Source organism: Macaca fascicularis, chromosome 8 (assembly GCF_037993035.2).
Source record: "Macaca fascicularis isolate 582-1 chromosome 8, T2T-MFA8v1.1".
NCBI lineage: Eukaryota > Metazoa > Chordata > Mammalia > Primates > Cercopithecidae > Macaca > Macaca fascicularis.
The window spans coordinates 91,217,406-91,244,928 of record NC_088382.1 but is presented as its reverse complement, the minus strand read 5'-3'; the positions used below and the strand labels follow the sequence as shown (position 1 = coordinate 91,244,928).

The window sequence follows — 27,523 nt, the reverse complement described above, 5'->3', positions numbered from 1 at the left end:
AAGCATGAAGGGCCTAAGCCTTCTTATAAATGTAAGATCGATCAAAAAATTTTTGAAGATTCAAATAGTAATCTTATTCATTTTATAAATTTTTTTGGAGACAAAAGGGAGTATTATGTGGGGTTTTCTTTTATCCTATTGGGCGGGCAGCTGGCCATTGAAGAGCCATTCATTGCTTAGTCCCGACACTGCCTTTCCCCATTGGCTCTCTGTAAGAGTCACATGCTTTGTGCGTCCTTGAAAAGAATCTTCTCAGGCCTCAGCATCTTATCTGAGTCTCCTGAATCCCACTTAGAACTGTGTTGAGCTCTCACCCATCACGATGAGCAACAAATTCCTGGGCACCTGGAAACTTGTCTCGAGTGAGAACTTTGACGATTACATGAAAGCTCTGGGTAAGAAATGCTTTTTGTTGTTCTGCTGAAAAGCTCCTTTTTGAGAAAGCTACATGACATTTTCATCTAACACCTTTAACAGGAGACGGGGGGGTTTGCACAGGCCGCAGTAATTCCTCTTTTAGGATTAATCTTTTTTGTGTCATTCAGACAATTTATTTGAATTTTATTTGTGGTAACTTTTAATAGACTTTAACTTAAATGAGAGAGCTGCTTAAATGCATGAAACTCCCACTGATTTCAAGGGCAATTTCATACCAAGAGAATTTTGGTTGCAGATCCAGAGGAAAGAAAGCTTAAAAGCATAGTCAACCCATTTTCTGGCTTTTCTGAGAGCTACGTTCATAGCAACTAAAGTGTTCATAAAATAAGGAATTGAATATAATGCAAATCCTAGAAAACCTTAATTTAAAATTTTAATTTTTAGCTAAACTAACAGTTTTTTCTCTCTACCTCTAGGTTGTCCTTTATTACACAATCATGTAGATACAGAGAGTTTGAAAAACAAAAATACTTCCTAAAATACTATGTTCATAGCCTAGGGAAGTTACTGAGAGAAAAAGAACTGGAGTTGTGGCAGTAAACTCAAACTCAATTTCACTATCATCAGACGTTTCTGGAGTTGGAGGAGTGAATGGAGATGGAAAACCGAGTCATTAGTTACAACAACTTTATTTTATACTATTTCTAGAGTATGTCCCATCGATATAAACACAATAGATATGAAGAGTCTTTGGGAATTTTCAGAACTATATGAATATAACAAAGAGTGATGCCAGTGACCTGAGGTTGCTGTGCTTGTCAAAGTGCCTACAGCTTTACTTAACTGTTCAGAAAGCTTGTATAAAATGTTCTATTTTAGATAAAATGAGCAAAGTCATGTCATTGTTGCCTGGAACACTAGGATGAATTCATACTGTGAGACCGGTTAGATTTAAAGACTTCACTTTACAGCTGAGGAAGAAGCCAAATAAAAGAAAGTGTCCGTGAAGGATTCTCTAATTTCATTGTTTTCCAGTTTAGTGTGCAAAATAACACCTTGGGATTTGGTAAATATAAATTCTCAGGCTCGGTCCCAGAGATTACGATTTAACTTGAAAAACATTGTCCTAAACTGTATAAAATAACAAAAGATTAATCAGAATTTGAAGAAAGAATATAGTTTATAGTTTATTGGCTATAACTCTTAACTTCTTATTCAGTATATAAAAATTTGAGATCGTTTTAACTGGAAAAAGTATATCCAAGCATTGAGGCTTCCTGGAAAACTAGTTTTTCTTTCATATTTTTCTATTTGACGTTTTCCTTTTTCCATCTATTTTATAGTCTTGGTAATAATGGTAGTAAACTTAAGAGTCTAATTGTGTTTCATTTTTGAAATGTAGAAGAGTTTTTTAAAAAAAATTTTATCTCTCTATGATCATTTATAATAGTATAGATCTCAAAGGTGGATGGATAGTTGTTTTCCTACCAGCTAGATAGAGAAGTCACAAAATTTCAGAAGTGAGATTCTATCAAAAATATGAGGGGAATACTTCTCCATATCCATAATATGGTATTGAGGGAAAATATCGTGGAACAATATGTATATGCTATAGTCTTATTTTAAAAATATATCTATAGTATTTGTACATGCAAACTAAAATCTCTAAAGTGATTTATGCAAATCTATAATTAGTAATTTTCAATGGGGAATAGGATTGGATGTGATAAAAATAGATGACTTGCACTAGCTATTTCAGCTGGAAACTTTAACTCTTGAAAATCTGCAGACATTGGCCAGGTGCAGTGGCTCACACCTGTAATCCCGGCCCTTTGGGAGGCCGAGGCAGGCAGATCACGAGGTCAGGAGATCAAGATCATCCTGGCTAACACGGTGAAACCCTGTCTCTTCTAAAAAATATAAAAAATTAGCAGGGCATGGTGGCGGGCACCTGTAGTCCCAGCTACTCGGGAGGCTGAGGCAGGAGAATGGAGTGAACCCGGGAGGCAGAGCTTGCAGTGAGCCGAGATGCACCACTGCACTCCAACCTGGGCCACAGAGTGAGACTCCATCTTAAAAAAAAAAGAAAAAGAAAAGAAAAGAAAATCTGCAGACATTACTTTTGGAACAACAAAACCTAAAACGTGTGAGTCCTGGGCATGTATTTCCATTGGGAGTGAAACATGGGAGGAGACACTTAGTAGTAAGTGATATTACCTGCCATCGACACACCTGGGGCACCACTGAGCAAAGGATGTGGCCACCACAGCCTGTTTGGCTATGCTCTCTTGGTCACCATAATTCTAACACTATCTTAATTTTCAGGTGTGGGGTTAGCCACCAGAAAACTGGGAAATTTGGCCAAACCCACTGTGATCATCAGCAAGAAAGGAGATATTATAACTATACGAACTGAAAGCACCTTTAAAAATACAGAGATCTCCTTCAAGCTAGGCCAGGAATTTGAAGAAACCACAGCTGACAATAGAAAGGCCAAGGTAATCTTTAATATTTCTCTTCAAACTTGGCCCAGTGGGCTGCTTGAGAGAGAGGAATATTCCTGCCAGTGCTTAAAAGGATAAACTCCATTCTGTTGAAAAGCAGTGTATCTCCTAAGACATCTATTATGAAAATGGTTCAGTACTGAAAGAACTGCTTCTTTGATCAACAAATTTCAGGCAAGTCAATTGCATGACCTTGTCTTTGCAGAGCATCGTAACCCTGCAGAGAGGATCACTGAATCAAGTGCAGAGATGGGATGGCAAAGAGACAACCATAAAGAGAAAGCTGGTGAATGGGAAAATGGTAGTGGTAAGAGTATTTTTACTTCTAAATAGAGAAATAATGCTATATAAATAATTTGATTATATTATTTTCAAAACATTATTTGTTCTTTGGAATATGAATGGATAAAAATGACTAAGAATAAAGTAATAGTTGATGCTTAAGTGATATTTAAACTATTACAGACTCATCTTCAAGTACTGACCCAAGATTTTAGAAATAAAATAGGCCATTTGTTATTTTACAAATAAAAATACCTAAAAATGGTAGTAAGGTTAGAGAAAGTGTAGGTAAATCTTACCAGTTTGGACTCACAAAGAAGAAGGCAAGTCTAAATTTTAAAAGCAAAATACACTCTGCAAGGTGTATTTTGTAGACTATTTGTAAAGTCATTTGTAGACTATTTGCAGATATCCCACCATTTTTCATTCAAGAGCCAATGCTAACTTAGAATCAATCATGTCAATAAAGCAAGCTGAGCTCATTGGAGACTTCTAGTTGGCAGATGAAAATAATGACAAAGGTTTTATGTGATGACCTTTGACCATTTTTTTAAGGGTTAAGGCTTTATGTTCACTAATTAACACATACATTTAATGTAAACAGATTCATGTACTCTTCCGGATGTTTCTTTCTTTAGTACAGTGGTTCTTACCCCTTGCTGCACAACAGATTTACATGGGGAGTAAATACCAATATGGAGGCCCCCAAACAGATAACTGAATGTACATCTCTTGGGGGAGGAGGAGCCATCACTATATTTAAATGTTCCCCAGGTAACACAAATATGTAGATATTTTTTTAAATCACTGTATTATTAGATTTAAATGCAAGTGAATTATACATAAAAACTTGCCACTTAAAAAAATTCCTTTACAGTGCCATAGATCAACTTCTAAATTGTTTCTTCTATTTCAATGGTCATAATTCTGAATTACTGGAGACTGACAAACTGATATTTTATTCCTTTCTAAACTAATCTTATGAATTTATTTTGAATTTCTATTTTTATTACACATTTTCTGTTCTCTGGTTTGAACTTGAGATACTCAATTAACCTCTCTCTTTTTTAAGGAATGTAAAATGAAGGGCGTGGTGTGCACCAGAATCTATGAGAAGGTCTGAAAAATCGTTTCCTCATTGAAGTGGCTTTCGATCATTTAATGATGGAAATCAATTGCTTCCATTGACAAAACCTGAATACACTGCAAATGTTTGTTTTTGCTTTTGTCTTAATATATCAGATAGGCAAAGGCCTAAACTGAGAACTAATCTAGAAGTCAGTGTTATTTAAACAGTTTTAATGTGCATGCATGTTATTACTACATTAAAGCATATATATTGGCCAGACACGATCAGTTGATGATGTCATTTAACTAACTACAAAATTCTAACCTATGTTGAACTTTGTATACTTGAAATTATAATAAAAAGGGTATAATTGGTTAGTAAAAGGAAATCAAGGTATTGATCATAGTAGCAAACTCAAATGCTGACAGGGGCTGGGGAGTTATGGTGAAGGAGCATCAGAAATGAGGCAAGCTAGGAGAATGAGCTATTTTAATGTAAAGAATTGTAGTCTCAGCTAAAAGGGGTAGCCTCTACTCCAGCCAACATTTTAAAATTAATGGATAATTTATAGACAGTTAAATGCACAGATATTAAATATAGAGTTCAGTCCACTATGACAAATGCATGCACCCATATAACTCACATCCCAATCAAGATACAAAACATTTTCTTAATCCTAGTACATTTTTTTCTGCCCCTTCCCAATCAGTGTCCTTTTCTGTTCCATCCCTACCAAAAGCAAGTAGTGGTTTGGTTTCTATCACATGGATTCATTTTGTCCGTTCATATAAAGGGAATTACACATCATTGATTCTTTTTTGTTTGCCTTTTTAAAATTCACCATAATGTATTTGAGATACATCCATATTGTTGCATGCAGCTGTAGTTTGTTTCTTTATATTACCAAGTACTATTTCATTGTATGAATATATCACAGTTTATCCATTCTACTATTAAGACAATTGGGCTATTTCTAATTTTTGGCTGCTATGAATAAAGCTGCTACAAACATTTTTGTACAAGAGTTTTTGTAAACATAGGAGTTCCTTTATTTTAAATAAATAACTAGTCATATAATCACTAGGTCCAGTAATTTGTGACAGGCAGGAATGGGGGACAATTCATTGTGCCCAAGTAATAATAAAACTATTTCAGATGTATTATATGATTGAGCAAATGAGAAAACATGTTGATGTTGATGTTGATGTTGATGGGAGTCAGGATGTCCACTGTGGAAAAATGAACATACAAATATGAAATGAGGGAAGGCAAGAAAGAACCATGTGGAAATGGAATAGAATTGATATAAATTCATAATTTCTAAACCATGTATGTGTACATTTATATGTATTATAATTGCATACACAAGCCTGCATGCATATATGTGTGTGATATTAGACATGCATCTATATGTGTGTATATATGTGTGTGTGTGTATACACATGCATATATTTACTAATTCTATCTGCCAAAAGGGCTTAGACACAAAAACACCTCAGCAGAAATGAATACACCTAGCACTCAGATCTTCGTGTCTAATATAATTTGCCACTAAAAGGAACCAGGGCTACCTGGAAAAATGGCTGATTCCAAAGCAAGGGCAAGGTAGAAACAAGATGAGCCTGAAATATCTTGTTGTGCCAGAAAGTAATGTTCAATAAAATAATAGATATACTGCCAAAACATAGAGCCTGCTTGAAGGGGCTCCCATTGGCCAAACTTGAGCCAATTTGAGAGCAAAATAGTTGAGAAAAATAATAAATTATAAACCATTGGGAAAAAATAGAAATCCATGAATCCATACTGATATAATGATACATAATTAATAGATAGGTAGATAGATAGATAACTAATAGAAGATAGATAGATAGATAGATAGATAGATAGATAGATAGACAGACAGACAAATGAGAAGGTGTCTCCTTTACAACAGAATGTCATGGGCCAGCTGGTAAATGTGGATGAAAGGAGTTCTGGAATTGGAAAACCATGATTTTTCAACCATCACAGTAAATATGGCTCAGGCAAGAATTATCAATCAATGCTAAAGCTAGGGGGAAATTTTGATTAGGAGCAGGATATTATTCTGGGCTTAAAGTATCTCCTCACAGATTGCTTGTTAGTTTCTGGGGAAAGAACAGTAACTATGCAACGGAAAAAAAAATGGACAACCTCTTGACTGGGTTATCAAAATTAACCTCACCAATAAACTGTGGATGTTCAACATGTGCCTTCAAATGTGACACACTGGGAAGGAAACAACATCACTTTAACAAAAACAACAGAAAAAGACAGGGGGTTTTGACTGAATTCTTTAAAAATGTCAATATCATAGAAGACAAAGAAAAGTTGTGGAAATGTTTCAGATTAAATTATATTAGAAACACCTGAGAACTAAACATAATAAGTGATACTAGACTGGATCCTATACTAGAGGTAACATAAATGCTCCAAAGGACAATGTTAGGTCAATTGGCAAATTGGAATATAGACAGTCAATCAGATAACAAGTATACTTTGATTAAGTAAAAGAATATTCCTATTCTTGGAAAATACACAATAAAGTATTTTGAGGTAACGGGCCATAATGTATGCAATGTACTCTCACAAAATTCAGAAACATATATTTGCGTGCATTTGTGTGTGCAACAGTATACACAAACATACATAAAGAGAACAATTGATAAACAAATGAGGTAAAATTTAACAATAATATGATACACATAAATAGAGAAAGAGAGCAATTGATAGAGCAAATGAAATAAAATTTAACAATTGAGTAATCTGAGTAAAAGGTATGTGTGTTTTCTTTGAGATAGTCTGATTTTTGCAACTTTTTTCTGTAAGTTGGAATTTACTTCCAAACACGATTGAAAAAAAAAAAAACCTTGCCCTTGGCAACTTCATCTCTTTTTCAGCCTAGAAATGTCTGTGTTAAGTGGTTTTTTGTTTATTGTTGTTGTTTGCTGTTATTATTGTTTTGTACCCAGGCTCCAACTCAAAAAATAAGAGTTTAAAAATTGCATTGTTATTTTTAGAGATTTGTGATAATACAACTTGTTATAAAATGCATTCCTCAATAAAGATAATTTCTCTATTATGCAAAAATTATGAGTGCTTTTTATTTTCATAACAGAAAATGTCAAACTGCACTGATAAGAAGGAAGGCAAAATAATCATTTCAGCTAACAGTATATTTGTTAGATTTGAAAAAGATTTTAAAACAACCATAAGAGGGGAAAAATAAAACAAAACTTGAAATTTTAGTAAATTTGGGCTGCTGCTACAGCAAAACAAAAATAAACTGAATAGCTAATAAACAACAGAAATTTGTTTCTCACAGTTCTAGAGGCTGGGAAGTCTAAGATCAAGGTGTAGTAGATTAAGTGTCTAGTGAGGCCTGGTTTCCTGGTCCATAGATAGCACGTTCTGGCTGCATCCTCACTTGGTAGAAGGGGAAAATGAGATTTCTTTGGCTTCTTTTATAAGGACCTTAGTCCCATTCATGAGGGCTCTACTCTCATTACCTAATCACCTCCCTAAAGGTCCCGCCTCTTAATACCATCGACTTGGGAGTTAGGATTTCAGCATATAAATTTAGAGGTACACAAACATTCAGACCATAGTACTTGAGTTCTGTAATATTCAAAAATAGAATCAGAATATAATTTTCATTCTCTAATTCTTTTTTAATATAACACGATGGTTAAGAACACAGTTAGAGGCAGGACTAGCTTGCAGCCCTGCTCCAATGGACAGAGCAGCATTAAGACTTTTGCTTCAAGAACTACCACAGGAACACACCAGGAAAGCTGAGAGAATCCACAGACCCTTTGAAGGAACTGGATCACCACTGCAGGCTCCCTGAGATGCCAAAAAACTGTGAGTCTACTTGCTTTCTCAATGGAGTGGCTCGTGGTCTGGGGAAACTTCTCAGCCCTGGTCACAGATTTCCTGGAAAAACACTTGGTGCTACTGGAAGGCTAAAGCGGGAATGAGGTTGGCCTTTGGGACTGTGGGCTGCATGTGAACAGGGTGAGGCCTGTGACTGACAACTTTCCCCCACTTCCTTGGTGACCTGTATGACTCAGCAGAGGCAGCCATAATCTCCCTGGAAATATAACTTCATTGGCCTGGGAATCACACACCCATGCCCCACAGCAGCCACAGCAAGTCCCACCCAAGAAGAGTCTGAGCTCAGACACACCTATCACTATCTACCTGGTGGTCTTTCTCTACCTACCCTGGTAGTCCAAAACAAAGGTCATAATCTTTGAAGAGCTCTATGTCCCCGCCCACCACCTGGGAAACCTGAACCCTTAACCAGGGGTTCCTAGAGCAAGTTTGCATCCTCCCTTTCAAAAGCACCACCTCCTGGCTGGAAGCCAACCAACACAAAACCAGCACAATAAACAAAAACAAAAGCACAGAGTCCACTTTACTTCCTTTCTACCTCCCCCCAGAACAGGTGCTGGTATTCACAACTGCAAGACCTGAAGACAGATCACATCACAGGACTCTTTGCAGACACTCCCTAGTACCAGCCCAGAACCCAGTAGCTCCACTGGGTGGCTAGACCCAGAAGAGCAAAAACAATCACTACAGGTTGCTTCTCAGGAAGCTCCACTTCTAGGGGAAGTGAGGGAACATCACATCAAGGGAGCACCCCCTGGGACAAAAGAATATGCTCATTCCTTCAATCCTAGACCTTCCCTCTGACATAGTCCACCCAAATAAGAGGGAGCCAGAAAAACAATTCTGGTAATGTGACAAAACATGTTTCTTTAACATTCTCGAAAGATCATACCAGCTCACCAGCAGTGGATTCAAGTCAAGATGAAATCTCTGAATTGCCAAAAAAGAATTCAGAAGGTCAATTCTTAAGCTAATCAAGGAAGCACAAGAGAAACGTGAAGTCCAACTTAAAGAAATCAAAAACATGATACAGGATATGAAAGGAAAATTCTTCTTTGAAATAGATAGCATAAATTTTAAAAATCACATCTTCTGGAAATAAAGGACACACTTAGAGAAATGCAAAATGCACTGGAAACTCTCAGCAATAGAAACAAACAAGCAGAAGAAAGAAGATCAGAACGTGAAGACAAGGCTTTTGAATTAACCTAATCCATCAAAGACAAAGAAAAAAGAATTTTAAAAAAATGAAAAGAGCCTCCAAGAAGTTTGGGACTAAACCTAAGAATAATTGGTGTTTCCAAGGAAGAAGAGAAACTTTGGAAAACATATTTTGGGAAATAATTGAGGAAAACTTCCCTGGCCTTGCTAGAGATCTAGACATCCACATACAAGAAGCTCAAAGAACATCTGGGAAATTCATCACAAAAAGATAATCACCAGGTTATATAAAGTCAAGGCAAAAAGAATCTTAAGAACTGTGATGCAAAAGCATTAGGTAACTTGTAAAGGAAAACCTATCAGATTAACAGCAGATTTCTCAGCAGAAACCCTATAAGCTAGAAGCAATTGGGGTCCTATTTTTAGTCTCCTTAAACAAAAACAATTATCAGACAAGAATTTTGTATCCAGCAAAACTAAGCTTCATAAATGAAGGAAAGATAACAATATTTCCAGACAAACAAATGCTGAGAGAATTCACCACTACCAAGCTAGCACTATAAGAACTGCTAAAAGGAGCTCTCAATCTTGAAACAAATCCTTGAAATACACCAAAATAGAATTTCATTAAAACACAGATCTCACAAGACCTATATAATAATAACACAATGAAAAAAACCAAAGTATTCAGGTAACAAATAGCATGATGAATAGAAAAGTGCCTCATATCTCAGTACTAACATTGAATATAAATGGCCTAAATACTCCACTTAAAAGATACAGAATGGTAGAATGGGTAAGATTTGCCAACCTGGCCGGGCACAGTGATTCTTGCCTGTAATCCAGCACTTTGGGAGGCCTAGGTGGGTGGATCCCCTGAGGTCAGGAGTTCGAGACTAGCATAGGGAACATGGCAAAACCCCATCTCTATTAAAAGTACAAAATTTGGCTGGGTGTGGTGGCATGTGCCTGTGGTACCACCTACTCAGGAGACTGAGACAGGAGGATTGCTTGAACCCAGGAGGCAGAGGTTGCAGTGAACTGAGATTATGCCACTGCATTCCAGCCTGAGTGACAGAGCAAGACTCCATCTCAGAAAAAAAAAAAAAAAAAAGAAATTCACCAACCAAGTTTCTGCTGTCTTCAGGAGACTCACCTAACATATAAGGACTCACATAAACTTCAGATAAAGAGGTGCTAAAAGATATTCCATGCAAATGGACACCAAAAGAGAGCAGGAGTAGCTATTCTTATATCAAACTAAACAAACTTCGAAGCAACAGCAGTTAAAAAAGACAAAGAGGGAGATTATAAAATGATAAAAGGACTAGTCCAACAGGGAAATAACTCAATTCTAAAAATATATACATCTAACACTGGAGCTCCCAAATTTATAAAACAATTACTACTATACCTAAGTAATGAGATAGACAGCAACACAATAATAGTGGGGGATTTTAATACTCCACTGACAGCACTAGACAGCTTATCAAGACAGAAAGTCAACAAAGAAACAATGGACCTAAACTACACCCGACAACAAATGGACGTAACAGATATTTACAGAACATTCTACCCAACAACTGCAGAATATACATTCTATTCATATGCACATGAACATTCTCCAAGACAGCCCATATGATAGACTACAAAACAAGTCTCAGTAAATTTTTAAAAATCAAAATTATAGCAAGTACTCTCTCAGATCATAGTGGAATCAAATTGGAAATCAAGCCCAAAAGGAAACCCCAAAACCATGCAAATACGTGGAAATTAAATAACGGGCTTCTTAATGATCATTGGGTCAACAATGAAATCAAGATGGAATTTAAAAATTCTTTGAACTGAATGATAATAGTGACACAACCCATCAAAACCTCTGGTATACAGTAAAAGCGGTGCTAAAAGGAAAGTTCATTGCATTAAATGCCTACATCGAAAACTCTGAAAGAGTACAAATAGACAATTTAAGGTCACATCTCACAGAATTGAAGAAGAAACAAGAACAATCCAAACTCAAACAGAGCAGAAAAGAAATAATGAAGATTAGATCAGAACTAAATGAAATTGAAACAAGAAATATAAAAGACAAATTAAACAAAAAGCTGATTCTTTGAAAAGATAAATAAAATTGATAGACCATTAGTGAAATTAACCAAGAAAAGAAGAGCGAAGATCCAAATAAGCTCAATTAGAAATGAAACAGGAGATAATAACTGATACCACGTAAATACAAAAGATTATTAAAGGCTACTATGAAAACCTTTGTGCACATAAACTAGAAAACCTAGAGGAGATGGATAAATTCCTGGAAATACACAACCCTCCTAGATTAAACCAGGCTGACTTAGAAACTCTAAACATACCAATAACAAGCAGTGAGATTGAAATGGTAATAAAATAATTGCCAACAAAAAAAAAGGCCAGGACCGGCCGGGCACGGTGGCGCACGCCTGTAATCCCAGCACTTTAGGAGGCCAAGGCAGGTGGATTACCTGAAGTCAAGAGTTCAAGATCAGCTTGGCCAACATGGTGAAACCCCATCTCTACTAAAAATACAAAAAATTAGCCGGGCGTGGTGGTGGGTGCCTGTAGTCCCAGCTACTCGGGAGTCTGAGGCAGGAGAATTGCTTGAACCTCGGAAGCAGAGGTTGTAGTGAGCTGAGATCGTGCCACTGCATTCCAGCTTGGGCAAGAGATCTCAAAAACAAAACAAACAAACAAACAAAAGACCAGGACCAGATGGATTCACAGCTAAATTCTATTAAACATTCAAAGAAGAATTGGTACCAATCCTATTGACACTGTTCCAAAAGATAGAGACAGGGGGAATCCTTCCTAAATCATTCTATGAAGCCAGTATTACCATAGTATCAAAACCAGGGAAAGACATAACAAAAAAAGAAAACTACAGACCAATATCCCTGATGAACACTGATGCAAAAATCCTTAACAAAATACTACCAAACCAAATCCAACAGCATATCAAAAACCTAATCTACCATGATCAAGTGGGTTTCAAACCAAGGAGGCAGGGATAGTTTAACATATGTAAGTCAATAAATGTAATACCTCACATAAAAAAAAGTTAAAAACAAAAATTACCTGATTATCTCAACAGACCCAGACAAAGCATTTAACAAAATCCAGCATTCCTTTATGATAAAACTCTCAGCAAAATTGGCATACATGGGGGATACCTTAAGGTAATAAAAGTCATCTATGAGAAACCCACAGTCTATATTATACTGAATGGGGAAAAGTTGAAAGCATTCCCCCTGAGAACTGGAATAAGACAAGGATGACCACTTTCGCCACTTCTGTTCAACATAGTACTGGAAGTCCTAGCTAGAGCAATGAGAAAGAAATAAAGGGCATCCAAATTGGTAAAGAGGAAGTCAAACTTTCACTGTTTGCCGACGATATGATTATATACCTAGAAAACCCTAAAGACTCATCCAAAATGCTCCTAGAACTGGTAAATTAATTCAGCAAAGTTTCAGGATATAAAACTAATGTAAAAAATCAGGAGCCCTGCTATACAGCAACAGCAACCAAGTTGAGAACCAAATCAAGAACTCAACCCCTCTAACAGTAGCTGCAAAATAAATAAAACATTTGGGAATATACCTAACTAAGGATGTGAAAGACCTCCACAGAGAAAACTATAAAACACTGCTGAAAGAAATCATAGATGACAAAAACAAATGGAAACACATCCCATGGTCATGGATGGGTATAATCAATATTGTGTATATGACAATACTGACAAAAGCAATCTACAAATTCAATGTAATTCCCATCCAAATACCACCATCAGTCTTCACAGAACTAGAAAAAAAATCCTAAAATTCATATGAAACCAAAAAAGAGCCCACACATGAAAGCAAGACTAAGCAAAAGGAACAAATCTGGAGACACCACATTACTCCACTTCAAACTATAAGGCCATAGTCACCAAAACAACATGGTGCTGGTATAAAAATAGGCACATAGACCAATGGAACAGAATAGAGAACTCAGAAATAAAACCAAATACCTACAGCCAACTGATTTTTAACAAAGCAAACAAAAACATGAAGTGGAGAAAGGACACTCGATTCAACCAACGGTGCTGAGACAATTGGAAAGCCATACGTAAAAGAATGAAACTGGATCCTCATCTCTCACCTTATACAAAAAAATCAACTTAACATGGATCAAAGACTTAAAAATCTAAGACCTGAAACCATAAAACTCTAGAAGACAACATTGGAAAACCCATTCCAGATATTTGCTTAGGCAAAGACTTCATGACCAAGAACTCAAAAGCAAATGCAACAAAAACAAAGACAAATAGATGGGACTTGATGAAATGAAAAGCTTCTGCACAGCAAAAGAAACAATCAGCAGAGTTAACAGACAACCCACAGAGTGGAAGAAAATCTTCACAGTCTGTACATCTGACAAAGGACTAATGTCCAGAATCTACAAAGAAATCAAACAAATCAGCAAGTAAAAAACAATCCCATCAAAAAGTGAGCTAACGACATGAATAGACAATTCTCAAAAGAAGATATACAAATGGCCAACAAGCATATGGAAAAATGCTCAACATCACTAATTATTGGGGAAATGCAAATTAAAACCACAGTGCAATACTACCTCACTCCTGCAAGAACAGCAGCCCTTGAATCCTAGATCTTCCATAAGAATGACCATAATCAAAAAATTTTTAAAAATATTAGATGTTGGCATGGATGCAGTAAAAAGGCAACACTTTTACATTGTTGGTGGGAATGTAAACTAGTACAACCACTATGAAAAACAGTGTGGAGATTCCTTTAAGAACTAAAAGTAGATCTACCATTTGATTTAGCAATTCCGCTACTAGGTATCTACCCAGAGGGGAAAAAAAAGTCATTATACGAAAAAGCTACTTGCACACACATGTTTATACCAGCACAATTTGCAACTGCAAAAATATGGAACCAGCCCTAATCCCCATCAATCAATGAGTGGATAGAGAAAATATGAGATATATATATGCACCATGGAATACTACTCAGCCATAAAAAGGAATGAAATAATGGCATTCACAGCAACCTGGATGGAACTGGAGACTATTGTTCTAAGTGAAGTAATTCAGGAATGGAAAACCAAACATTGTATGTTCTCATTCGTATGTGGGATCTAAGCTATGAGGATGCAAAGGCATAAGAATGATACACTGGACTTTGGGGATTTGGCAGAAAGGGTGGGGTATAGGGAGGAATAAAAGACTACACGTTGGGTACAGTGTACACAGCTAGGGTGATACGTCCACCAAAATCTCAGAAATCACCACTAAAAAACTTACTCATGTAACCAAACGACCACTGGTTCCCAAAAACCTATTGAAATAAAAAAATTAATTAAAAAAAACCCACAGACTGTCTAGTTCTAATTCCAATATGCTACTTACTAGCTGTGTGTCACTAGGAAAATTACATAACTTCTCTCACTCCCAGTTCCTTCCTCTGTAAAAATGGGGACAATAGAATATATCTCAAAGAGCTGTAAAAAAAAAAGTTAATATTTATTTTAACTTATATGTTGAATATCAGTTAGGCATATTTAACTTATATGTCTAACATATGTTTAAATTAACTTATAAGTTAAATATAAGTTAAATACAGAGTGAATAACTTATAAGTTAACTTAAACATATATTAACATATAAGTTAATATATGTAAAGTGCTTAGAACAGTTCTTGGCACAGAAAAAGCATTATAGAAATGTCTTGTTGTTATTGTTTATCTAGTAATATATATGATGTTCAAGTAGAACATGTTATTATACCTCAAAATGAAGAGAACATCACAAGATTTCATAGCTGTTGATGTTTTAAGTGATTTGCATACCAAGTGACTAAATTTATTAAGAATATTATTTTCACAGAGGTAAAAACAATTAAGAAACTTGTTAAAATGAATCCTAGACAAACCAACTAAGCAACTTCAAAAAACGGGAATTGATTATTATCTTCTGTAATCTAAATAAGGCCTAAATAAATGCATTTTATCCCCCAAAAATAAATAACTTATATAATATTAATCAGGTAATGATTGGCATGCCTGATCGAGTTCTTTCAGATGTGGTAGTAAAATGAAGCTGGCTAAAATTGGCTTAAGAGCTAAATTTTCAGAAACTTGGCAAGTCAGTTGTAAAACCATTGGTAGCTTGAAATCAGCTATGATGGGAGAAACAGACAAACAGAACCAGAGAAATAGACAAACACAGCTAAACATAGCTTTGTTTCTTACGGAGCTGGTTTTAAACATTTACTAACACATCACCACCTACAAGTAGCATAATACTTGGATTTCATTAACAAGAGTCCTATTTTCATGCTGGCCATAATATTACTAATTTTTAACTAAAGATTTAATTTACAATTTCTTAAAAAGTCACTTCTGGTAGGACATGGTGGCTCCTGCCGATAAGCCCAGCACTTTGGGAGGCTGAGGTTGGAGGATCGCTTGAGCCCAGGTATTTGAAGTCACAGTGAGCTATGGCTATGTCACGGCACTACAGCCTGGGTGACAGAGTGAGACCTTCTGTCTAAGAAAAAAGTCACTTCTGCTTAGCTTTTAGAGTGATTTCCTCTAGTCCAAGTTGTAACTCCCTAAGCGTAGCTGCACGTTAGAATCCCCTGGAAGTTTTTAAACATATGAATACCAAGATTGCATCCCAGATCCACTGAATTACAAATTATGGGTGATGGTTGAGACCCAGGCACCAATATTGTTAAAAGGTAAACTTAGGCACACAAAAATTTTAAAGAGTTTATTTGAGCCAACAGTGGTTCATAAATCAGGCAGCCCCGAACCACACAAGTCATGTGGGCTCTAACCAGGTAGGAATCGGGGAAAATTTTTACAAGGTATTTCCAGAAGTAAGACAGAAAATATTGAATTTGTTAAAGTAGAACATCCCCAGTTGGAGATTAGCTGGCAGTTTCTTATTGGTAAAATTTCTAGTTAGAGGTTGGTTTGTGGTTTCGTGTTTCGTGGTTTCTGATTGGTAGATTCTCTAGTTAGATGTTAATTGGCAGTTCTGATTGGAGAAGCTTAAGGTTCATTTTATTGTTTACGCCAAATTTGTTTTGGTTTGCTTAGGTAGGAACCCAAAGCACTCAGCCTAATAACCTCCTAATTACTTTTTTTGACACTATTTTTCTTAATCTCCCAGGTGATTACAATGTGACCAGTGTAAGCACCATTGTGCCGAAGTCTTCCGTAGTTAGAAATTTAGCACAGTCTATTGTGTTGCTATCAATAAAATGGAGTAAAATGTTATCAAAGTCAGGAGTACCAAGGGTTTCCAATGTGATATTAATAATAGTAGATCGTGAAAATACTACCTTAAAAGCAATTTAGATGTAATCAAGTCCTTTGTTAAGGAAGCAACTGTTTGCGTCTTATCTTTGTTATTTCCACAGGCAGCCACACAATTATCTTTGTTATTTCTTTGTTATTTCCACAGGCAGCCACACAATTGCTCATGACAAAGCATATGGAAAAGTGAAGGTTTAAAAATAACAAAATGTGGATCAACCAGGAAAACAGATCTATAAAATAATGATACACCTTTGTAAAATATAAATCATCTTTCAGCAGAATTTTAAAAGGTCAAATTACTCCAAAAAAAGAGGAGTATGGAACTAATTATTTAAAAGGCATTTCCCACATTTTGCTATCTACTTAAAAAACATCAATAATGGAATGCAAAGTTTTCAGGTCCCAGTTATCTGGGTTGGAATATTGGCAGTCTTTCTGGAGCATGAGATCCTCCCTGCAGCTAACTGCTGTGCAACTGTTTTAATTGGCCTAGTGGTACAGAGTGAATTTCCCAGTATCACCAAAGGATTGATGTTTCTACCGGGAAAGGGTTTTGAAAACTCCATCTGTGACAAGGTTGTTTTTCATCCATTAAGAAAACTAGATAGTATTATTCCCTTGTTGGAATTTAAGACAGACGTAAATTTTTTTGCACAGCCTGGCATTTGGCATTATAGTACTATTATTCTTGATCTTCTATAATTACATTTTTCCAGATTATTAGTGCATCATTCATGCATATAAATTGCATTAAATAAATTAAGTAGTATAGTGTAAATTGATGATGGTTCAGTTTGGTGGTTTCCAAAATAAATCACCAAGAGACTTTTATTTCTTAACGTATTTTGGCATCTGGGGAACACTTGCCCTTAAAGCCAGCACAAATTTAGATTTTTATTGAAAACTATCTTGTATTATGCCTTATTTTATTCATTTCAGTCACATCTTCCTCAGATAGATTGTGTGCTGTTGAAGGTGGAACACAGCTACCTAAACTGCTTTGTGTCCATGAAAACTCCCAGTAAAGTCTAGGTCACCGCAAGTATTACTGAAATATCAGGCTGACACAGGAAGGTGCATGGCATCTATTGCCTATTCTGTGTATTAGAGAAGCAAGAATACTGAAAGTATAGTGGGAAAACAAGGATTTGAACTCTGGCTTTGCCACTTATTACCTGTGTGGCATTAAGTCACAAACTCTAACTTGCAATTTCCTAATTTGTACAATGGGGCCATAATAGCTACCCCACACAGTTGATATGGAAGAAAAATATATGATGCTTGTGAAAGCACTTTGTAAAGTGTAAGATGTTATTCGTACATAAAATATTATTACGCCTGTGTTTCTAAGCACACATGAATACAAACCCTTTTATTCAGCGTGGAGATTTTTTGTTTTGAGTGGCTTTCTTGTATGAGTGCTCCAAATAATGATTGTATATAGAGCGTTTTCTGTCTATCAGGTTCCTGAATTGGTTGTAAAACATAGAGTGAATAAAATTAAATATATTACACAGCCTTGATTTGTTCTAACTAATAAAGGGAAACAGATTAGATAAGATGCTGTTAAATCGAGTTTTATTCAGTATCTGAAATCACAGACTTGGACCTTAGTTCTATTACCCGCTCCTGCTTCCCGCCAGCCAGGTGACCTCATGCAGCTCATTCCATCATTGCATAGCCCCAGATTCTCCATCTTTAAAGGAGGGGCTAATCTGGATAGAGCCTAATTAGTTATAAGTTACATACTGTTGCATCTAATGTAATTGGCTATTTGACATTGAAATAACATCATTTTGTGAACTTTTCTGATTAATAGCTGTCTGCTTTCCAACACTTCCAGAAGTTCTATGTGAACAGAGATACGCATTTCACATATTTCCTTTCACACCCCACCTTCTTTCCCATCCCATAGATCATCATTCTTCAACAGACAAAAATTCCATCTCTGACTTCTCTGACCTGCACGGAAGGAGGTGCATTTAATAATTCTCTTCACTTTGTTAGCACTGCAATATAACAATTTATTTAAACCTCTAATACTAGAATGAGAGCTCAACTGAAAAAAATTTAAATTGTAAATTTAAAAAATTTCCAGCCTACAGTGTTTGATTTACAGAAGAGTCTTTGTAAACATTTGCTGAGTAAAGGAATGCATGAATGAGTACCAGTTCACCAATTCTGGCCACAGTGTCCTATACACAGAGGGCCCATCCGTGCCGAGTCGGAAAACAAACAGATGGATAAATTTCCCAAAGGTTAGTCAAGGTAAATTCTTTTCCTTGGAATTTCAGACAAAGAGGAACAATGAAAGGCCATTATAGTATGCTGTCATGTCTAAATTTCCCCTTCTTTCCTTTTGAAATGGTTAGGCCTGAAATGTTAAACTATAAACAGGAAATCTGTCTGCTTCTCTGTTTCTCTGGTAAGTCACATGCATAGCCCAGAGATTGTACCTAAAATAATTCCACAGGAAAGCCAGGGATTTTCTTATTTAAAAATCGTGAAAGACAGATGAATGAATGAGTCTGTGAAATAGTAGTATGATTAAGATTTATTTCTGCTCGAACAAAATAGATTACAGCAGTTCTGAGATCATTTCCAATTGTAAGCTCTGTATTTATCTTGCATAGAATTCATGTTGGTTTTAGATTTTTGAAATGTTCATGGGAGTGCGAAAACATTTGGGTGGGGAGGACACAGGGAATTATTAGAAAAGCATGGTAGAAAACTCCTTTGGTTCTGTGTTTTTGTGAACCGTCTTTATAGCTCATTGAATCCCAGAATTCCTGTGGGGTCCATCAGAGATCCACACAGCCTTCCTGCTGATTTATATCCGCTTTGCAGATTCAGCTGGTAGAAATGTGAGATCACTTTCAGACCATTCTACAGTCAGCAAATGCCTACATTAAAGCACATTTGCCTGCTTTCGGCCAAAATGATCTGGTCATCAGCATGGCAGTGGGTGAGAAATGAGGGAAAGTATTTGAAATAATTCCCAGGTAGAAACTGAAATAACTTCTAGGTGACCAGAAAGGAATGTAAATCTATCCTCATGAAAGGTTCCCCTCCCTGGAGAAAGTAGAAAGAAGGCAATACCATCAAATATTAAATCAGGGCTATCACTACTTGTGACATTACTCCAGAAAGTAAAATTATGGTTCAAAGCCACAGGAACACTAAATAATACCACTGTCCTGCTGGACCCCTATAAACTTCAACAGAAATGGCACCAGATCCAAGAGGCTGTAAAAGAGACCCAGAGTCAGCAAACAACACATAGGGTTTACTGAGGACTTACATACAGGGACGGCCCAGTGGTTGTGAGCTGAACAGAAGAACTGCTCCCATTTGTAAAAAGCTTGTGATTTATACAGATCAGGTGCGTCTGCACTATCGGGGTATGCTTAAGCTAAGCTATTGCTGTCAAGTGCATCTGCCAGACACTCCATCCCAGCATACCCTTGAATGGCCCTCACATTCCTCTCACTCATTCTTCTGCAATTTCCCTGGGGCCAGGTATGCAGAGAAGCCTTGCAACCAGATGCAAAAGCACCCTTTGCCCATAGAGTTTCTCCATCTCTCCTAAGTCAGAGGCCGCTAGGGCTGCTCGAGACACTGATTGTCCTACCAAGGGGCTCATGTTGGGTACCCACGCACCATACCATTGGTTGGGTGCTGACTTTAAGATGGCTCTTTCACGCTGGCAGTGAAAATCTCATTGTCGGGACCTCAGCAATGGTCAGCATAGATAATATGCTTCCCCTACTAATTCCTAGGCGATATACTGCAATTCCTCCATAGTCTGCCATAGCAAAGGAGATGTGGGGACGTCCCCCTCACTTGGCCAGGTTGCCTTGTAACCCACAACTACCCAGCTGAGGAAGGGGATGGCCCGATTCTCATTTTCAGCACTATAGAGACCCTGCCTCAGGACCAAGTGATCTATGATAGATGCCATTTTACTCATCTCAAATCAAGAGAGTACACTACCCTATGGCCCCATGTCCCACAGATGGAGAAGCCACGCTGCGATCAACACCCTCCTCCACTGCCTGAACCCACTTCTTACCTCCACCAGCTCCATAGCAGTGTAGTCTTTCCAGGATGGGGCAAGTGTTACTGGTCTACTTCCTGTAGGTGTGGCCAGCCTGCCTCCATGCCAGTAGTGACCATGGGTGGGCAGAGAGAATAGGAACCTCTATAGGCACCTCCCAGTCTTCACTCTCCTCCCCACTAGAGGTCTCCATTGGGTCCCAGGACTTAGGGTCCCAGGACGATTTAAGTCATCATAGCCCCATCCTGTCGGCATGGGATTTGGTGACCCTTCAAACAGGCTAGCCAATAAGCCAGGGTCTCCATTTTGCCATCCTGTTCCCTCAGGCAGGACAGTAACATCTCCAATGTGACAGCCTGAACTAATCTGGCACCTCTATCTTGTCAAAGCTCATCTTGTAATTGACAAACTCTTGCCTGCACTGTGAGCTTAGCCTTAGCTTGCAGCACAGTCAGGAGCGACCAGTCAACTCGGAATGTGACCTTCGCTCGGTTAGATCTGTCCCCTGTAACAGCTCTTTCAGACTCCAGCATTTTCAGGTGTCCCTGTACTCACATGGTAGGCCCCATCCATCAGGGATAGTGGCTATCAGGCCCCACATTGAAGTGGACAGCTACCCCGGATTTTCCCCAGGGATTACCCCTTCCCTAATCCTGTCATCTCTGCACTCTTGCAGTTTTCTCCACCTCCTGCCTGGCTCACCAGTTGTCCTGAGAAATCCCTATAGACTTCAGTAGGGATGGCACCATGTCCAGGAGGCCAAAGAAGAGACCCAGATGCAACGAGTGAGACATAGAGACGGTCCAGTGGCAGTGGGCTTGACAGGAGAGCCACTCCCACTTGTAAAAAGCATAAAGTTAATACGGATCAGGTGCATCTGCATTCTTGGGGCATACTTAAATTATTGCTATCAGTTGGGTCTGTTGTACTCCCCTGCCACCCGCTTTCTTGATCCCAATAAATAGAGTGGGAAACAACACACTATTTCTACTAACAGTAATTGTTAAAAATAATTTTTAAAAAGCATGTTAAACATCACTTTAAACAAGTAACTTGCTTGGCAAATCACAGTCCTAATTCAATGGGCAGAGACTTTCACTGAATAAATATTACTAAGAAAGATAGATGAGTGAAAAGAGGTCCTGCCATGAAGTGAGGGGACCAGATCAGAGGTGGAGAACAGAAACATGCTGTGAACAACAACAACAACATATATATATATTGTTGTTTATATATGATGAATTTGGTGCTGTTCTTTGACGGTGGATTTAAGGAAGGCACTGGATATGATCTCAGGCATGGATATGGAGTGGTTCTATGCTATATTATCCACTGTCTGTCACTAAGAATTTAACCTGAAGGGCAAAGGAAGACTTCCTATAAGTTATATCATTGGCGTTTCCACAGCCTGAGCATCCATAATACCCCTTAAATCAACTTTCCCTTATGACTGCAAGTGTGGTGTAGCCAAGGCAGGTCTGATAAGCAGTGCAAATTTCCTGCCCTGTGCTCACAGCCACAGCCTAGCATGCACCAGGGACTTAATGCTCACAATTATCTCTTACTTACTATGTTGGCAGTTGTAGCCAATCGTAATCAAACAAGTCCAGCAAGGTAAAGGCTATACAAGGTACGTGAGAAAATCTTCATGTGTTAAAAGAGGACATCTGGCAGTTCCCATTTTGTGGTGAACTAAAAGCTCTCATGACATTCAGTACGGGTCTTAGCTGTTTCTAGCAAATTACTTTTGCCTGGAAAGCCATGTAAACACAAAGGTCAAATTCTGCTTCTTCTTTTGTAATAGTCCACATGACTAGTGGAAGACATGAATTGAGAGAGTCTGAAGAAGGCTGAACCAAATCGCAAAATATATTTTAAAAATTTCCAAAGAATTTAATTTAAACCTACACCTACATTAACTACATCCCTTGGTAACACCATACCTTATTCATAGGGTAAGTTCTGGAAATGAACTAAAGTTGTTTTACAGAACAATATAAAATAAGTTGTTTTAGTTGGTGTTTTTCAATGTTTTAAAAATACAGCCATGCCCCGCAAAACATTTTGGTCAGCATCAGCCCCCATATATGACAGTGGTTCCAAAAGATTATAAGAGAGTTGCCCTGTACAGATGTACCATCTTTTATATGACATTTTTACCATACCTTTTCTATGTTTAGATGCACAAATACTTACCATTATGTCTCAGTCGCCTACAGTATTCAGTACAGTAACATGCTGTACAGATTTGAGGCCTTGGAGTAACAGGCTATACCAAATAGCCTAGGTGTGTAGTAAGCCATACCATCTGGATTTGCATAAGTACACTCTCTGATGTTCACACAACGACAAAATCACCGAACAAGACATGTCTCAAAACATCGTGTAGATAAGTAATGCTAAGGGACATCATTAAGCGATGTATGACTATATTATTTTCTTTTATATCCTATTGTCAAGCATTGGATAAAGCAAAATAAAGATTTCTGTTAGTGCCTTAGAGTTTAAAGCAATTAAGTGCAAGTAACTTGACAGAATTCATAGCACCCTGGGAAGCAGCAGCTCGGGCAGCTGTTTAACTCAGATGATTTGGTCCTCTATTGCCCGACAAAGTGATTCTATATCAGCATATATGTCATGAAAGAGAGAGAAAAAAATTTTTTAATGGATTGAAATGTTTTTTAATAGTTCTTTGGGGGAAAGTTGTGAAAATTTATATTACTTCTAAGTTACATGAAGTTCCATTTCAGTTGACAATTACTCTCTACTATGTCACTTTCCTATATATAAAAAAGTTAAACAATATTTACTGAGCTTTTACTATAAGCTAGACACCATTCTTAGTGTTTTATTTGTATTACTTATTTAATTACTAAAATAACCTAGAAAGTCGATTTTTTATTTGTATTTTACAGATAGGGAAACTGAGGCACAGAGTGGTTAAAAACTTGTTCAAGGTCACACAACTAGTAAATAGTGAGTCTTGAATTTGAATTTGATAAGCTTCCTGAAAGCTGATGCTTACAACTACTTACAACTACAATCAAATACCAAGTTTTTTCATTTGCCTATCAAATACGATTATTAAACTGCATTTTTAATCAGCTTCTTTATTTTTTATTAATTGCATTTGCATTGTTTTTGTGGGTACATAGTAGACATATAGTATGAGTTTCATGAGATATTTTGATACAGGCATGAGATGTGTAATAATTACATCAGAGTAAATGGGGTATCCATCACCTCAAGCATTTATCCTTTGTGTTTCAAACAATCCAATTATACCCTTTTAATTATTTTTAAATGCACATTTAAATTATTTTTTACTATAGTCACCCTGTTGTGCTAGCAAATACTAGGTCTTATTTATTCTAACTAATTTTGGACTCATTAATCATCCTTCCTAACCTCCTACCCCCACTACCCTTCCCAGCCTCAGGTAACCACCTTTCTACTCTCTATCTCCATGAGTTCAATTGTTTTAACTTTGAGCACCCACAGATAAGTGAGAACATGTGATGTTTGTCTTTTTGTGTGATATGGTTTGGCTGTGTCCCCACCCAAATCTCATCTTGAACTATAGTTCCCATAATCCCCACATGTGGGAGGAACCCAGCGGGAGGTAATTGAATCATGGGGGTGGTTACCTCCATGCTGTTCTTGTGATGGTCAGTATGTTCTCATGAGATCTGATGGTTTTATAAGGGTTTTTACCCACCTTTGCTCTGCACTTCTTCTTGCTGCTGCCATGTGAAGAAGGATATGTTTGTTTCCCCATCCACCATGACTGTAATTTCCTGAGGCTTCCCCAGCCCTGCAGAACTGTGAGTCAGTTAAACCTCTTTCCTTTATAAATTACCCAGTCTCGGGTATGTCCTTATAGCAGCATGAGAACGGACTAATACACTGTGCCTGGCTTATTTCATTTAACATAAAGACCTCCAGTTCCCTCCATGTCATTTCAAATGACAGAATCTCATTCTTTTTCGTGGCTGAATGAATGGTACTCCTTTCTGTATATGTACCACATTTTCTTTATCCATTCGTCTATTGATCGGCACTTAAGTTGTCCCCCATTTTGGCTATTGTGAATAGTGCTGCCATAAACATGGCAGTGCAGGTATCTCTTTGACATAGTGATTTCCTTTCTTTTGGGTGTATACCTAGGAATGGCATTGCTGGATTATAAGGTACCTCTATTTTTAGTTTTTTGAGGAGCCTGCAAACTGTTCTCCATAGTGGTTGTACTAATTTACATTCTCATCAACAGTGTACAAGGGTTCCCTTTTCTCCACATCTTAGCCAGTATTTGTTATTGCTTAACTTTCAGATAAAAGCAATTCTAACTGAGGTGAGATGATATCTCAATGTAGTTTTGATTTGCATTTCTCTAAAAATCAATAACGTTGAGCATCTTTTCATATACCTGTTTGCCAATTGTATGTCTTCTTCTGAGAAATGTCCATTGAGAGGTTTTGCCCATATTTTAATTGAATTATTAGATTTTTTTCCTATAGAATTGTTTGAGCTCCTTGTATATAATCTAGTTGTTTTATATTTATTTAATTTTTAACCTTTTATTTTAAGTTCAGGGGTACCTGTGCAGGATGTGTAGGTTTGTCACATAAGTAAATGTATGTCATGGGGTTTTGTTGTACAGATTATTTCATCACTTAGGTAGTAAGCCTAGTATCCATTAGTTATTTTTCCTGATCCTCTCTCTCCTTCCACCTTCCACCCTCCAATAGGCCCCAGTGTGTGTTGTTCCCCTCTATGTGTTCATGTGTTCTCATCATTTAATTTCCATTTATAAGTGAGAATATGCCATATTTGGTTTTCTGTTCCTGCATTAGTTTGTTAAGGATAATGGCTTCCAGTCCACCCATGTCCTTGCAGAGGACAGGATCTCATTCTTTTTCATGGCTGCATAGTATTTTTTGGTGTATATGTACCACATTTTTTTTATCCAGTCTATCATTGATGGGCATTTAAGTTGATTCCCTTTCTTTGCTATTGTGAGTAGTGCTGCAACGAACATATGCATGCATGTGTCTTTATAATAGAACAATTTATATTCCTCTGGGTATATACCCAGTAATGGGCTTCCTGGGTCAAATGGTATTTCTGTCTTTAGGTCTCTGAGAAATTGCCACATGATCTTCCACAATGGTTGAGCTAATTTACACTCCCACCAAGAGTGTATAAGCATTCCCTTTTCTTCTCAACCTTGCTAGCATTTGCTATTTTTTGACTTTTTAGTGATAGCCATCCTGACTGGTGTGAAATGGTATCTCATTGTGGTTTTGATTTGCATTTCTCTAATAATCAGTGATGCTGAGGTTTTTTTCATATGATTCTTAGTCACGTGTATGTCTTTTCTTCAGAAGTGTCTGTTCATATCCTTTGCCCACTTTTTAATAGGGTTATTTGTTTCTTGTAAATTTAAGTTCCTCATAGATTCTGGATATGAGACCTTTGTCAAGTACATAATTTGCAAATATTTTCTCTCATTCTGTAGGTTGTCTGTTTCCTCTGTTGATAGTTTTTTGCTGTACAGAAGCTCTTAAGTTTAATTAGATCCTCTTTGTCAATTTTTCTTTTTGTTACAATTGTTTTTGGTATCTTCATCATGAAACCGTTGTCCATACCTGTCCTGAATGATATTGCCTAGGTTGTCTTCCAGGCTTTCTGTAGTTTTGGGTCTTACATTTGAGTGTTTAATCCATCTTGACTTAACTTTTGTATATGGAGTAAGGAGGGGTTCCAGTTTCAATTTTCTGCATATGGCTAGCCAGTTATCCCAGCACCATTTATTGAATAGAAAATCCTTTTCCTATTGCTTGTTTTTCTCAGCTTTGTCAACGATCAAATAGTTTTAGGTGTGTGGTCTTATTTCTGGGTTCTCTATTCTGTTCCATTAGTCTATGTGTCTGTTGCTGTATCAGTACCGTGCTGTTTGGTTACTGTAACCCTATAGTATAATTTGAAATTGGGTAGTGCGATGCCTATAGCTTTGTGTTTTTTGGCTTAGAATTGCCTTGGCTATTCAGGCTCATTTTTGGTTCCATATGAATTTTAAAATAGTTTTCTCTAATTCTGTGAGGAATGTCAATGGTAACTTAATGGGAATAGCATGGACTCTATAAGTTGCTTTGGGCAGTATGGCCATTTTAACTATATTGATTCTTCCTATCCATGAGCATGGAATGTTTTTTCCACTTGTTTGTGTCACCTCTGATTTCTTTGAACAGTGTTTTGTAATTCTCATTGTACAGATCTTTCACCTCCCTTGTTAGCTGTATTCCTAGCTATTTTTTTAATGGCAATTGTGAATGGGGTTGCCTTTCTGATTTGGCTCTCTGGTTGTTGGTGTTTAGGAATGCTAGCAATTTTTGTACATTAATTTTGTATCCTGCAAATTTGCTGAAGTTGTTTATCAGCTGAAAGAGCTTTTGGGGTGAGACTGTGGGGTTTTCTAGATATAGAATTATGTGATCTGTGAACAGAGATAGTTTGACTTCCTTCCTTCCTGTTTGGATGCCCTTTCCTTCTTTCTCTTGCCTGATTGCTCTGACTAGGACTTCCAATACTATGTTGAATAGAAGTGGTGAGAGAGGGCATTCTTGTCTTGTGCCAGCTTTCAAGGGGAATGCTTCCAGCTTTTGCCCATTCAGTATAATATTGGCTATGGGTTTGTAATAGATGGCTTTTATATTTTGAGGTATGCTCCTTTACTACTAAGTTTATTGAGAGTTTTTAACATAGGGGGATGTTGAATTTTATCAAAAGCTTTTT

The 27,523-nt window shown here is 37.2% G+C and overlaps 1 protein-coding gene across 3 annotated transcripts; it reads left to right on the top strand.

The window, feature by feature from the left end:
- The first annotated feature begins 269 nt into the window (after positions 1-269).
- On the top strand, positions 270-7,341 carry PMP2 (peripheral myelin protein 2). 3 transcript variants are annotated; one of them, XM_065519401.1, is made up of 4 exons: positions 270-395; positions 2,704-2,876; positions 3,088-3,183; positions 4,237-7,341. In XM_065519401.1, the coding sequence occupies exons 1-4, from the start codon at positions 323-325 to the stop codon at positions 4,285-4,287; spliced, it is 393 nt and encodes a 130-aa protein (XP_065375473.1). In that variant the 5' UTR covers positions 270-322; the 3' UTR covers positions 4,288-7,341. The 3 variants fall into 3 exon arrangements, with proteins under 3 accessions (XP_065375473.1, XP_045254380.1, XP_065375474.1); XM_045398445.2 differs by having other exon boundaries at positions 3,088-3,189; XM_065519402.1 differs by lacking the exon at positions 2,704-2,876 and having other exon boundaries at positions 3,088-3,189.
- The last annotated feature ends 20,182 nt before the right edge of the window (positions 7,342-27,523 follow it).